General features: G+C 41.3%; 1 protein-coding gene across 1 annotated transcript in view; it reads left to right on the top strand.

The window, feature by feature from the left end:
• Positions 1 to 14,585, top strand: part of LOC137645772 (protein fantom-like) — a 723,952-nt gene that overhangs the window by 175,527 nt on the left and 533,840 nt on the right. Inside the window, 1 exon segment of the mRNA XM_068378685.1 lies at positions 8,711 to 8,870. Within this exon segment, the coding sequence (XP_068234786.1) occupies positions 8,711 to 8,870 (160 nt within the window).

Genomic DNA, 14,585 nt, shown 5'->3' on the forward strand with positions numbered 1-14,585 from the left:
CTCCGAAACTAATCCCTGGAGGTATGCGAAGCATATGCCAATGATGAATGGGAAACTATTCGTTTCCGAGAAGTTGGGAGCCAGGCAGATTGAAAACCTTGAGTTCTGGCCTAATTTTTCGGCCTATCCAGAGTGATATGTGAGACTGCGGGTTGAAAATGCGACCTTAGAAGAAACGGTTTCCAAAGAGGTCATTGTGTTTGAACACGAGAAGGTGCAAGCCATCCTCCTGAAGGTCTTGAAAGGAGCCGGATATACCAACTCCAAAGTCTCAGCACTGAGCAAGAAGCACCCCACCTTTCTTGCTCCTTCCTCCATCTCTTTCCCCTTTACGGAGAAAGCACTAGACTTTGCCGTCAAGGCCGTCGATGAGGGAAAACCATGCTCGACCCTAGAGGAATGCAAGCCATTCTCGCTAGCACTGCCTACCTACGAGGAGAAGTGGAAGGATGTCCACTTAACCTTCTCTGTCTCTAAGTTAGACCCAGAGATTGCAGGACAATGGTTCAATGAGAACTGTCCGAAGTTGCTAGATCATCTTCTGTGGAAGGAACAGGAGTCGAAGGAGAGACTTGCAGCTTCCCTCTCTCATCAGAACTGTTTAGAAATGAGTGCAGGTCAACATTATGCCCCAGAAATGTTCCTCTTCCTGGCTAAATCTCAAATGGGTACCCTTGTGAAAGACCTACACGCTTTCCTCAGAGCGAGGAGAGCTTGTAGAGAGTTCGTCCTGGCTTCAGCAACCATTAGACATGAACCAAGGAAGCTGGTTATCTCAAGTATCTGGGGTAAAGACCTTTTCCCACGGGAACTGGTCCAAGAGGTCAGTGCGAGAGCAACCACGGAGAACAGGAACCTTCTCCAAAAGTGGGGCATGTCCTCAAAAAGGAAATCTTCGGAAGGAGGTCCCCAGCCCAAGAACAAAACGGCGAAGAGACCATGAAGACTTGCATAACTCCCCGCCATGACTATGACCACGATGCCTCTGACCGCCTTCCAGATGGTCCCTCAACAACTGGTAGCCCAGTCACCAGTGTTTAACCCTACCTTTGAGAGGCAGTCGACTTCCTTTCGCCCCAGTCAGAAAGGAAAATGCCCTCAGAGAAGTTCTCGAGGAGGTAACTTCTCTCGGGGCTGAGGAGGACGTGGTCGTGGAAATAAATCTGCAGGACCCCCAAACAATGAGGGGTTCCAGGTAGGGGGCAGACTACATCACTTTCGGGATCGCTGGACCTCGATCCCTGGGCCCACAGCCTAATCACGAAAGGACTCGGTGAAAATGGAACAGAACTCCACCCCGTTTTCCAGAATTCTTCCAACTCTCCATCCCCTTGTTGGAAGAATATACCTCAGAACTCTTGAACATGAAGGTGATAAAGAAAGCAAAGTCCATCAAGTTCCAGGGAAGGCTGTTTTGTGTTCCCAAGAAAGACTCAGACAAACTCAGAGTCATTCTAGACTTGTCCCCACTCAACAAGTTCATCGAGAACAAGAAGTTCTGGATGCTTACTTTGCAACACATAAGGACCCTTCTACCAAAAGGGGCTTACACGGTCTCAATAGACCTAGCAGATGCTTACTGGCATCTCCTGATGAGTCGCCTTTTCTCCTCCTACCTAGGATTCAAACTACAGAAGAAGAAGTTTGTCTTCAGAACAATGCCCTTTGGACTGAACACAGCCCCAAGGATATTCATGAAGCTAGCAGACACAATTGTACGACAGCTACGCACCGAAGGTGTTCAAGTGGTAGCATATCTAGACGACTGGTTGGTATGGGCAGCATCTAAGACTACTTTTCTGCAAGCAGCCCACAGAGTGATCCAGCTTTTGGAACACCTGGGCTTCAAGATCAACCTCAAGAAGTCTTGTCTCACTCCAGCTCAACAGTTCCAGTGGCTAGGAATCCAATGGAACTTAAAGTCACACCACCTCTCCATTCCATCCAAGAAAAGGAGAGAAATAGCGGGATCTGTCAGGAGACTAATCCGTCACAAGAGGATTTCAAGACGCCAACAGAAAGAGCATTGGGGTCTCTCCAGTTTGCAGCAGTGACAGACCCTGTGCTAAAGGCATGTTTGAAAGATGCGTCAGGAGTCTGGAGGAAATACGCACCAAATGCTCAAAGATATCAACTAAGTTAAGGCAGTTAAAGCCGTGGTCAACAGCAAAGAGCCTAGCATGGACAATTCCCCTGCAACCACCGTAACCATCAGTGGTAATACACACGGATGCCTCCTTGGAAGGATGGGGAGGTCATTTTGACGACAAGAAAGTGCAAGGGAATTGGTTGCGCCAGTTCAGAACATTTCATATCAACATTCTGGAAGCGATGGCAATATTCCGGACGAAGAGACTATCCCCTCGCAGATCAATCCACATCAGATTGGTTCTGGACAACGAGGTGATAGTATAGTGTCTAAATCGACAAGGTTCGAGATCACCCCACATCAACCATGTGATGTTAGCCATCTTCTACCTGGCAAGGAGGAAGGGATGGCACCTATCAGCAGTTCACTTACAAGGGTTCCGCAATGTGACGGCGGACGCTCTATCCAGGCGAAAGCTCATAGAGACAGAGTGGTCCCTAGACTCATTCTCCTTCATCTCGGAAAAAGTCCCAGAACTGCAGATCGACCTCTTCGCAACGAGCGACAACAAGAAACTATCCCGTTACGTAGCCCCTTACATGGACCCTCAAGCAGAAGCGATGGATGCCATATCCCTCGATTGGAACAGGTGGAATCGCATTTACCTGTTTCCACCAACCAATCTCTTGCTAAGAGTCCTCGACAAGCTAAGAACCTTCAGAGGGACAGCAGCAGTAGTAGCCCCCAAGTGGCCGAAAAGCAATTGGTTCCCTCTAGTTCTAGAGTTGAAACTGAAGCTGTTTCCTCTGCCGAATCCAGTGCTATCTCAACTGGTCCAGAAATCGACTGTCTACGCTTCAGCCTCGAGAACCAGCAACCTACATCTCATGATTTTCTTGCCTTAGCAGCGAACAAAAAGTTTGCAATCTCGGAGGATAAAGTTGACTTCATCAAGAAGTACAAGTCAAGTTCTACTAGGAGGCAATACGAATCATCGTGGAAGAAATGGATGCCCTTTGTGAAAGCAAGGAAACCGACAGAGATATCGATAGATTTCTGTCTTGCATTCTTCATACACCTCTACGAACAAGGCCTGGCCTCTACTACAATTATTTCTTGTAAATCAGCCCTGGCTAGACCACTTCTGTACACTTTTGAGGTGGACCTCTCTGGTGAAATCTTTAATAAGATCCCGAAAGCATGCGCTAGACTCAAGCATGCAGCCACACCAAAGCCCATCACGTGGTCTTTGTACAAAGTCTTGCACTATGCTTCGAACCTGGACAATGAGGACTGTACTCTAAAGGATTTAACACAGAAAGTAATTTTTCTGTTAGCAATAGCCTCAGAGGCTAGAGTTAGTGAAATAGTGGCCTTATCCAGAAACGAAGGCCATATTCAGTTCCTAGACTCAGGAGAACTGAACCTTTTTCCTGATCCTGCCTTTCTTGCCAAGGGAGAGCTACCTACCAAGAGGTGGAGTCCTTGGAGAGTCTGCTCATTGAAGGAAGATGCCTCTCTGTGCCCAGTAGAGGGTCTTAAGGTCTATCTTTGAAGAACTTTAAACTTCAAGGGAGGACAGCTCTTCAGAGGTGAAACTTCAGGATCAAACCTAACTTTAAGATAACTGAGAGCGAAGCTCACCTACTTTATTCACTGAGCGGATCCTGACAGTACACCCGCAGGTCACGATCCGAGGAAAGTTGCTTCTTCGTTGAATTTCTTTCAACACATGGACTTTGAGCGACTCTGAGTGGAGATCATTCAGGGTCTTCTACAAACATTATGCCAAGCAAGTACATGAAATAAAACACTTTGTGGTGGCGGCGGGTAGTGTGATTAAACCCGCCGTCTAGTGCTGCGATGAACAGTGGACTGTTTTGGGACTTTACAGTGCATCGGGTGCATGGGTATACCTACTCACTAGTGCAGATCACAGCTAAGGTTGACATACTGTTCTGTGTAGGTGCATATCTGATTAATACACCAGTGCCGAGTGAACGTTTGCGTTACGGTGTTTATGCATTTCCGAACATCTGACTATGTCAGATAGATTTGGTTTCGCATCTCCATTGAGTGGCGTTATTCTGATAATGTATTTATATATTTTTTCTACACGAGAAAATATGTGTTTTGGTGTGTTGTAATGCTGGATTAGATTCATACTTTGTTGTAACTAAATTTGATAAATTAGTTGCATAATAAAATACTTAACCGTATTCGCGTCTTATTACTGCTCCCTCAGTTATAAACTAATAAAGTACAGTATGCTAGAGTTTTATTAAACCCCTGTATGGGGCTTATATCCTTGAAATCACAACAATACTTTCTGGAGGAATAAAACTTACATTCTTAAGGTAAGTAAAAAAAGGTAAGCTTCAATGTTTCCCCTTTTGTTCCAACGGAAATACAAACCTTGAATCCTTATTGTCGATATCGACATTTTCACTGCCCGGGCCAGGAGGCACTAAACCAGCTCCAGGTTTAGTGGAAGTGGCAGATCTTTGGGATTTCACATATAGGTCTAGTAGACCAGATAAGCAAATCTATTCAAGGTGGAAATCACATACACAAACCCCGAGCTAATGGTAATTTTAAGACAATTATCTAGTATACTTCCATCAGGTCAACACGGCCTAGGCCCAAAAAATGGATTTTGATCAAAGTGAAAAATCTATTTTTGGGTGAGAGGGCCATGTCGTCCTGATGGACCCACCCTCTTGCTGACCCCTCCCAAAATTACTTTATCTGTGGTCATTTCCGCTTAACGGCAAGAATAGGAATGGCGTCATGGTAGTAGTAGGGAAGGAGGTCCACCGGGTACCTAGAACGGCACCCCTTTCTTTTGCCACTCTTCCCCCTTACATCGAAGCATTAAATCTATTCGAGGTGAAGATTGCCATGTTACGTATCTAGAATACGTCCCCTGATATTATGCGATATCCTTTATTGGATACTCGCGCCAGGATTTACAATCCTGGAGACCTTTGGTTTAATTCTCTGGGAGTATCACTGTAGTAGATATCCCTTAGAATGCTACCTATAGGAACCCTTCCATCAGGACGACATGGCCCTCTCACCCAAAGATAGATTTTTTACTTTGATGAAAATCCGTTTTTCCTACCGATCGCCATGGGTTAAGAGCTTTAGACTTTGCCTCTGAATCATGTTGTGAGTAAATCTTAAGTGAAGCTACTTGCAGGTCTGGTAACTGCTTGGACCTCGTATACACTGACTTCCCTGGTGTTTTAACAAGTGAGGTTGGTTCTCCAGTTGGGACATATGATCATGCCTTGATTTCATTAGTAGTGAAGACTGAGCAGCCTGTCCCTGATGTATTGTACTCGTGAAAGATTTATATGAAATATCAAGCAGACTGAAATGGGATTTTGCATGATCTTTTGTGCTTGAATTGATCACAATTGTATTGTAGTGTTGATCCTGTAGTCCCTTTGAATGAGAATCTAGTCAACATAATTGATAGGTGTATCTCTTCTCGTGTGCTAAGGTATAGAGTGAAGGACAAACCATGGTTCAATGATGATTGTAGATGTGCTTATTTGAAGAAGCAGGAGGCTTATCATCTTTGGAAGGGTAACATCAGATTTGACCTGGAATAGCTATACTCAGCTTAGAGCTTTTGCTCAGAGAGTTTATGCTTCAATTGAAAAGGAACACAATCTAACCATAAAAGAAAGTCTTTCTAGTACAACCCAGGAACATATGTTGTGGACTACCCTTAAATCTGCACTCTTTGGTATAGATGCAACAGTTCCTCCTTTACTTAAACCAGATGGCTCAGTCAATCACTGTCCAAAGGAAAAGGCAACTCTTATGGATGATGTGTTTGAGAGTAAGCAGAGTAATGAGAATTTCGAACTTCCTCATTCCTGTTTTCCTTAGGCTAAACTAACTAGTTTAGCTTTTTAATCTTGTGAAATTAAAGCTTTGTTGATGGACCTAGATGCTTATGGAGGTGTAGACCCAAATGGTATTTTTCCTTTGTTTTTTATAAAGACTTCAGATTTCTTAGCTCCAAAGTCATCTGTTATTTTGCACAAGTTAGCAAGAAGAGGAGCTTTTAGCACTTGATGGAGAATTGGTAATGTTACTCCACTATGTAAATATGTTCTTGGTAGCTCAAGTCCAACTGATTACTGCCCAATTTCCATAACTTTCATAGTATCTAAAATTTGTGAACGTCATTTTGGCAAAACGTCTTAATAGGTTTGCTGAAGGTAATCATCTGTTCCCTAGTTTGCAATTTAGTTTTCGTAAAGGCCTTGGAGCAAGTGATGCTGTTCTTACAATCTCCAATGCTGTACGGAAATCACCCGATTGTGGTCAGGAAGTTCGTATGATTGGCCTTGATTTTAGTGCTGCCTTTGTCCGTGTAAATCATGAGGCCCTTGATTTCAAACTCAAACAGTTGGTAGTGGGTGGGTCGTTTCTTAGCATTATTATTGAATTTTTAAGTAATAGATCTCAAAGAGTTGTTGTTGATGGGTACCATACTGAGTATAGGAATGTGATATCAGGTGTTCCATAGGGTAGTGTTCTTGGCCCATTACTTTTCATACTATAAACACACATGTGGTTTGGTCTAGAAAACAAGCGTGTTGCATATGCAGATGATGCTACTCAGTTTGCATCAATTTCATCTCCTGAATGTAGATCTGGGGTTGCTGAATCCCTTAATATAGATCTAGTTAAAATTAGTTCATGGTGCAAATTATGGTGTATGAAGTTGAATCCTAACAAAACTCAAAGTATGATAGTAAGTTAGTCAAGGACAGTGGCTCCTCAACATCCGGATATCTGCATTGATAATGTTTCTTTAACTTTTTATGATTCTTTTAAAAATTTTAGGTGTTATTCTCGACAGCAAATTTACTTTTGAGAAACACATTAGGTCTGTGTCTTCTTCAATTGCACAAAAAATTGGTTTATTGAGAAAGTCTTTTAAGATTTTTGGTGATCAATCTATTTTGAAGTGTTTTATTCTTTCATTCTACCTTGTTTTGAGTATTGTTCTCCTTTCTGGTCTTCAGCTACTGATTCTCATCTTAATTTGGTGGACAGGAACTTACGGTCTATTAAGTTTGTTATTCCTAATCTAGATATTAATCCCTGGCACCGTCATTTAATTAGTTCATTATGCATATTGCATAAGATTTTTCATAATTCTGACCATCCTTTACATTCAGATCTTCCTGGACAGTTCCATCCTGTTCGTAATACTAGGCATGCACTTAATTCTAATAGTCAAGCCTTCTCCATCATGAGGCTCAATACTACACAGTATTTTAGAAGTTTTATTCCATCCGTGACAAAGTTGTGGAATGATCTTCCTAATCGGGTAGTTGAATCAGTAGAATTTCAAAAGTTAAAAGTTGCAGCAAATTATTAGTTGTTGAACAGGCTGATATTTCTTTTTATAATCTATATATGAATTATTTGTTTTAATGCTGTTAATATTTTTAAAAATATTTATAATTTTTTTTTTATTTTCATTTTTTCATTACTACTTATATTGTTTGTTTATTTCCTTGTTTTCTTTCCTCACTGGGCTTTTTTTCCTTGTTGGAGCCCTTAGGCTTATAGGATCTTGCTTTTCCAATTAGGGTTGTAGCTACTACTACTACTACTACTGTTAATGATAATAATAATAATAACCAATGCTGAAGTTATTATTGAATGATCCAAATACAGTACTTGTCATACATTTAGTGCTGTATAGCTGAGTGTATCCTTTTTATAATCTGTGACGGGCCGAGAGAGGAGTTGTTAACAAGTACGAGTCTGCGTTGACCAATCCTCGGTGCGGATTTCCTCTCTCATTTCCACCTTCTGGTCGATGTCGCCCACCGACGATTGGTCAACGCAGACTCGTACTTGTTAACAACTCCTCTCTCGGCCCGTCACATTGGTCACTCCGGGGTCACCAATGTGACAGAGGAGGGAGAAGGTGTGAACTCAGTTGATTGCTCCCTGCCTTTGAGTTCACACCTTTTCCCTCCTCCGTCACAAATAATTTAATGTGGTGTTTTTGTAGGGTCTGGAACGAATTAGGCTATTTACATGTAAAAGGCGACTCACAAGACGAAAAAATAACGATATGAAAACCTATACGGAACCAATTACCATAATATCGTGTTGTGAGGCATTACTGTATTTCAGTATTTTTCTGTAATTATAACATATTTTAGTTCTTTCTCCATTATTCGCCTAATTCACAGAACTCTCGCTATTCTCAGGTAAACAAACTACATACTCAAGTTTTCTTTTTTTTCTTTTTTTCCTTTTTAAATTGATCACCACTACTGAATAGTGGAGTTAATGATTATGTTGTGTACCTCATTTGATGAATTTCTAGAAGAACAAGGGAATTTTGTAACTTGTAACTTGTAATAATTTAGATAATGGACTCTACATACCATAATGATAGGCTGTTTTACTGTTAATGTTTATTAGAAAAATATTCATAATTTTTGTTTGCATAGGAAATATTACAAGTACAGCATTACTGTAGTTATAATAATTTAAAACTTGAAAACAGCCTTTTTGAGCCCAATTGTAGTTTTCTTCTCCAAAAGTAAAATTTAATTATTTTCTTTTCAGACTTCAGACAAAGCTGAGAAAATTGATAGCCGACAGGAAGAAGGATGGCAGTGCTTTGGAGTCAACTGCTTTACGAATACAGAAACTTGAGCATGAGGAGGTTATTGACACTCTAAAGCAGTCTATTAGAGATCTTAAGCTCAAAAATGAACATATGGAGGTATTTTTTAGGTTTACCATTAGTAAAGCTTTTTGTATTGGATGTGGTGGTGTTTGTAATGTTTATAAGGATGAATAGACTGGATTATTTAATAATTGTATCCAACAAATAATGCCTGATCAAATAACATGAAAATATGTTGTGCACTATCTTATTATCTCCTTCAACTTCATTGAGAGTCTGTCCCGATGCCAAATCACACCCTTTTGTTCTTTATTAGGGAATATACTTTTGGCAAAGCTGTAAGACTAGCCTTAAGCTTTTAGCGTGGTATTACTACCCCACCGCTCGTTAGCAGGGATAAGGGGTAGTATCGGCTACCCCTCTCAGGTATACACACACCTGTGTTCTATTGTCACTTTTGCTTTTGGCTCGCAGAGAGCGAACTTTGTCTCCCTCTCCACTGCTTAACTTTTTCGACTGGCCTTTGACTATAGTTTATTTTTTTTAGCGGTGCATATTTGCACCGACTCACAGGGGTGCCCTTTTAGCTCGGAAAGGTTCCTGATACCTGATTGGTCGAAAGTATTTTTTTCCGAACACCTTCATTGCTCTCAAATAATTACCAAATAATGTGAATCGAAACTTATTTATTAATTTATATTTCTCCATCAGATATATGTTTTGTCAATAAGCAATGTGAAAGAATAAATATATTATAAAGTATCGTCATGGTAAGTCTAAATTTAATAACACAATCCGCGGAAGTCAATGACAGCAGCTTAGTTTCGGATGCACGCTTTGTAATTTTGTAATTTTTCACATATTTTAACACAAATTGGGATAAATTACACTCGGCATAAGTTAAACATGTTATTATAAACTTTTTTTGAATACCAGTATTTACCAAAAACATGGAATTAATAAAACTCGATATTTGTGAAAACTTATGGGGAGGTAAAAGAACAGCCTGTAGCGGCCTGGCGGGAAAACAATCCCTTCTGACTGTCATAGACGCAGTTTTTTTTTTCGTAATATAGTTCGGCCTATTCCTTTCAGTTTAAATAGTCTTGCATTGTCTCTCTTCGTAATATTTTGCTTAGTATTGTCCCACATTCTTGTTCCTCACCTAATATCTATCTATTTTCCCCGATATCCCTTTTAATGGTGGAGGAGGAGGGTGACGCAGTAACTTCAGAAGCAATATCATCATCCTAGGTAGCGCACTGTGTCCATTTTCAACTTGAGCTCAGCTCATTGATGGGAAGCAGAAAGTGCTGCCGAGAGGTCTGCCTCCAGGTGTTGGACAACCTCCCTTCCGAGGGAGAGTTACCTCCTCGAAATGTTTGACAACTTTTCCTTCCGAGGGAGACGTGCCCTCCCCCTTTGACGGATAGCAATCTTAATGCTTGCGGGTATAATCAACGACTGCCTTCCCTCTGTACCCTAAATATAGAAAACCAGTCTCGTTAGCTGCCGTAGGACTGCTTGTGGTCCCTGGCTTCCATCAACGATGTTCATAGTCCTTAATTCTTAAGGGTTATTGCCGACATCAATGAGACCAGATCCTTCAGAATCGGTACGTAGGTGGTAACCTCTTTCAAGGGAGAAACCTCTCTTAGGCTATATACCCTCAGGGTTATTATTTTCATTGTTCCTCTTCGAAAATAAAATGGAGAAATTCGAGAACGACAAATCTAATGTACTAGCACTCTTAACCTCTCTCCCAATTACGTAAGGGGGCAAGGAGCACTACCATCTAAGAGCTTCCTATCTTGCCAACAATGACGCCGACCATGATGCCGAGGATGATCCTTACACCCTCACAGAGCTAACAAAAAGTTAAGGAAGTTAATTGCTCAACAACAGCTATTCGCTAAACCCCCCCCCCCCCTCACCACAACAGGTGCTTAATATCTCACTCTCCCTCTCAGTACTTGTTGTATAGAACGCAAGTACAGTGAAAACAGCAAAAATCGCTCTATGCGATGCATCTTTTCATGACTTCGTCTTTGCACGTGGAGTAAGCTGTACTTATGCGAGTTTTGGTTCACTATACAGCTATACAATAGAGAGTTATCATGCTCAGATATTTAAGTTACCTGCAAAGGCTTCCACATTGACGCAACTGTTCTTGTCAGCAATGGCGAACGTTCGACACACACTAACGTTCGCCCTACTACTACTACTACTACTACTACTACTACTACTACTACTACTACTACTACTGATTCTTTTACTTTTCAAAACCATCCTTACTGTCCTCCCTTCAGTTGAAGTGGCTATCCTAGAGGGTATTTAGCCTTGCATGGTGTATTGGCTCCTCCATGTTGACCAGTTTTTCCGACTTTTTTTTCTATAGTCTATAGGTTTGGTCAATCACTTTATTTATATTTCTGTACATACTGTTCTTGTTATAATTCTTGTTAGTTTGGTTTTTAAGTATGATGTCTCTTTTTTTTATCACCATTAATTCTTATGCTGTTTGGAGACATTGAGGGAAGTCCAGGACCAGTTTGTCTTAGATTTCGTCAATGTCGTCTACTGTATTGCAATATTCGTAGTCTTCATGCAAATATTCAAGACCTTACAGTTGTGTCCAGACAGTATGATATTCTTTTGTCCTCAGAAACTTTGGTTTCTAATATGAGGTACTCATCTGAGATCCTTATGACTGGTTTTAAGAAGCCAATAATGTTGAAACATGATGCCATTCAGATCTTCCTGGACAGTTCCCTCCTGTTCGTAATACTAGGTATGCTATTAATTTTAATAGTCAGCCCTTCTCCATCATGAGGCTCAATACTACACAGTACTCTAGAAGTTTTATTCCAGCTATGACCAAGTTGTGGAATGATCTACCTAATTGGGTAGTTGAATCGGTAGAACTTCAAATGTTCAAACTCGCAGCAAATGTTTTTATGTTGAACAGGCTTACATAAGTCCTTTTGTAGTTAATAGATAAAATATCTTTTTTTATGTTAATGTTTTTAAAATATTTTATTTTAATTTTCATTACTACTTATATCGTTTATTTATTTCCTTATTTCGTTTCCTCACCGGGCTATTTTTTCCTGTTGGAGCCCTTGGGCTTATAGCATCTTGCTTTTCCAACTAGAGTTGTAGCTTAGCTACTACTACTACTACTACTACTACTACTACCTGTCTCTTAACTATTTAGGTCACTTGATTGGTATTTAGTTATTTGTCACCTTTGTAATAAATGGTAAATGATTGACATGAGCTACGCTGTTTGTGCATCTGCTTTCGCCCATACGCCTCCAGACCTCACCAGGAAGGTAAAACATAGAATGGTACATCAAGCCTCATCAGACGAAATCCTCAGGGGTTATTGCCGCAATTGAGGATGCCTGCCAACCCTGTGCAGCCGCCTCATGTCACCATTGTGCCTTAGTCTCGTTGGATATAATTCTCCCAGCAATTGCTACATATAAGAAAGCTTTCCGACTGCTTACATCCACTGCATCCCACTGTGATTCTGAAACGAGACACTGGAAACATAATTCTTTGGGGCTGTGATCTCGGACTTCTCCTCTCTACAGGTTAAAGAATGCATTGGAACTCTCACCTGAATTTGTTCTCTGATCCCTAGCGCTCTCCGATCCTTCGTGATCTCCTCACTCTGTTATGCCCTCATAGAACAACGGTCTCATAAGTCATAACCCTCCAGAGTTATTCTTTTAATCTCCTATTTTCTAGTGGATGGAAATCAGCTCATGCTTTCGTTACGAATGATAGCACACATAGATTTGAGAGATCTCATCGTTTTATTAGCTATATCATCATGAACAATTTAATGTTCACAATGCTATAGCTACACGCTGAAGTTGATCCAGTCAGGGGCATAGGGTAAGTGCACTAGCTTCACCATAGGTTGACCTTGGTCTTCCTCTCGGAGACTCTAGGGTCCCTATCTGGTTCTGTCTTCTTGTACGCCTTATCATCCTGTCATTGCTTGCTCAGGCTCCCTTGTGACTTGTGAAAGAGCAACTTTGATCCAGCATTCCTAGGAGCACTCCACTAGGAAGGCAAAATACGGCCAACCCAGAGCTGGACCTCAATCTTTCTTGTCAGCGAGCTGACGATGACGCTCTCCCTCAACCTGAGTTAGCTCAGCCGGTGGAGGGAGTGTGAAGAATCGTCTGGTTTTCTCAAGGGGAGCACCTTTTTCTCCCTAGTGTTAGGTTTTCTCTGGAGTGGTCTTCTCCGCACACGGCATCGAGAAGGGTCTTGGTTCCATCCATCCCTTTCTGTAGCCCCTCAGACCATGGTTCGTCGGAATGGGAAGACGAAGTAGTGTGTAGACTGGGGGCAGTTGCGATACCTCTCCATCGAGTTCGGAGTACTCATCTTTTCTTTAACCATGGCTCATCCAACCGTATGATTCGTTCAGTTCCTGTAGCAAATCTTAATGCTGGATCACACAGGCCTGCTTGCCAAACTCCCGTGGGAGTACTGAAAAGTAAAGATTACATAGCTCCGGCTCGTGAACAGGTAATCCAAGTTGAACAAAGAGCTCTCGCCTAGAAGGGATTACACGAACATGAGTTGTTCGTGAACCCCATCGTATGACTTAATTGTATCCGGGAGCAAAAAATATTTGCAGTTCTGCGAGAAAGGCATACACATTATCACATACCCATCCACCTGTTGAGATGCAAGGGTGAGATTCTCGACAATCTACGCAAACGCCCGGACATCCAAACTAAGGTTACGTCATCAATGCATGAGTACGTTATCACATTACAAGGTCACAAGAGAGAGAATGCCCCCTCGCAACCTGTTTTTTTTTTAGGAAGGGAGAACATTTTCAACAATGGGGTCACTAGGTGTAAGGGGTTTCCTGGCGATGAAATTATAATGCTACAGCACCTTCTAATTCTTTTGATATATGACCATGTGAGAGGAAACAAGAATGAAGTAATACACACATTATAATTCAAAAGAAACATTTGATAACAATCTTACTATATTTTTCACAACCTCTGAGTCGACTGAGTCGAACATATTTAGGTACAGTATATTGTTCCACAATCATTGTCTGTATTAAGGTGGTTACAATGTGGTGGTATCATGAGCTGCTGTTTTCACGAGTAAGAGCAGGGACAAGTGTTGATGAATCTTCCAGAGGCATCCACAGTCTTCAATACATATTCACAAAAGTTCTATCAAACTGCTAGAGTGTCAGTTAAGATGAGAGTATTGCATTCACCTTAGCCCACAGGTAGTAACACATAGATATGCGGAAAAGAGTGTTTGGCTTCGGCGCTCAGAGTGGAGTGACTTACGACGGAGTGTGGTAGTAGAAAACAACTCGGAGCGAACTACATCAGGAGTCAAGGATTTGACACGCAAACACTCAACTTAACATATACAAGGACTCTCAAATAATACTTAACATTAAATACAAATTCACTTATAAACTAAAGAACTAAGTACAGTATTATATAAGAATTAAAATTCTTTAATTGGGTAAATTCACCGAATCCCCTTACTTTAGGCTTCTACAGTTAACTCTTTCTTGTAGAAAAGGTGCCTGGAGGCTGGATACCAGTATTCGACCTCTCCCTCCTGAACAAGAATATCCAACACACTTCATTCAGGATGAAGATGCCGGACAGGATCGGACAAGGAGTCAGACCTGAGGACATCATGACAACACTGGCATGGGGATACTTACCACCAGATTCCAGTTCTTCTGTCTTCAAGTAAGTACTGTTATTTATGAATCATCCTAGGCAATCGGCAATACTA

Source organism: Palaemon carinicauda, chromosome 8 (assembly GCF_036898095.1).
Source record: "Palaemon carinicauda isolate YSFRI2023 chromosome 8, ASM3689809v2, whole genome shotgun sequence".
Lineage (NCBI taxonomy): Eukaryota > Metazoa > Arthropoda > Malacostraca > Decapoda > Palaemonidae > Palaemon > Palaemon carinicauda.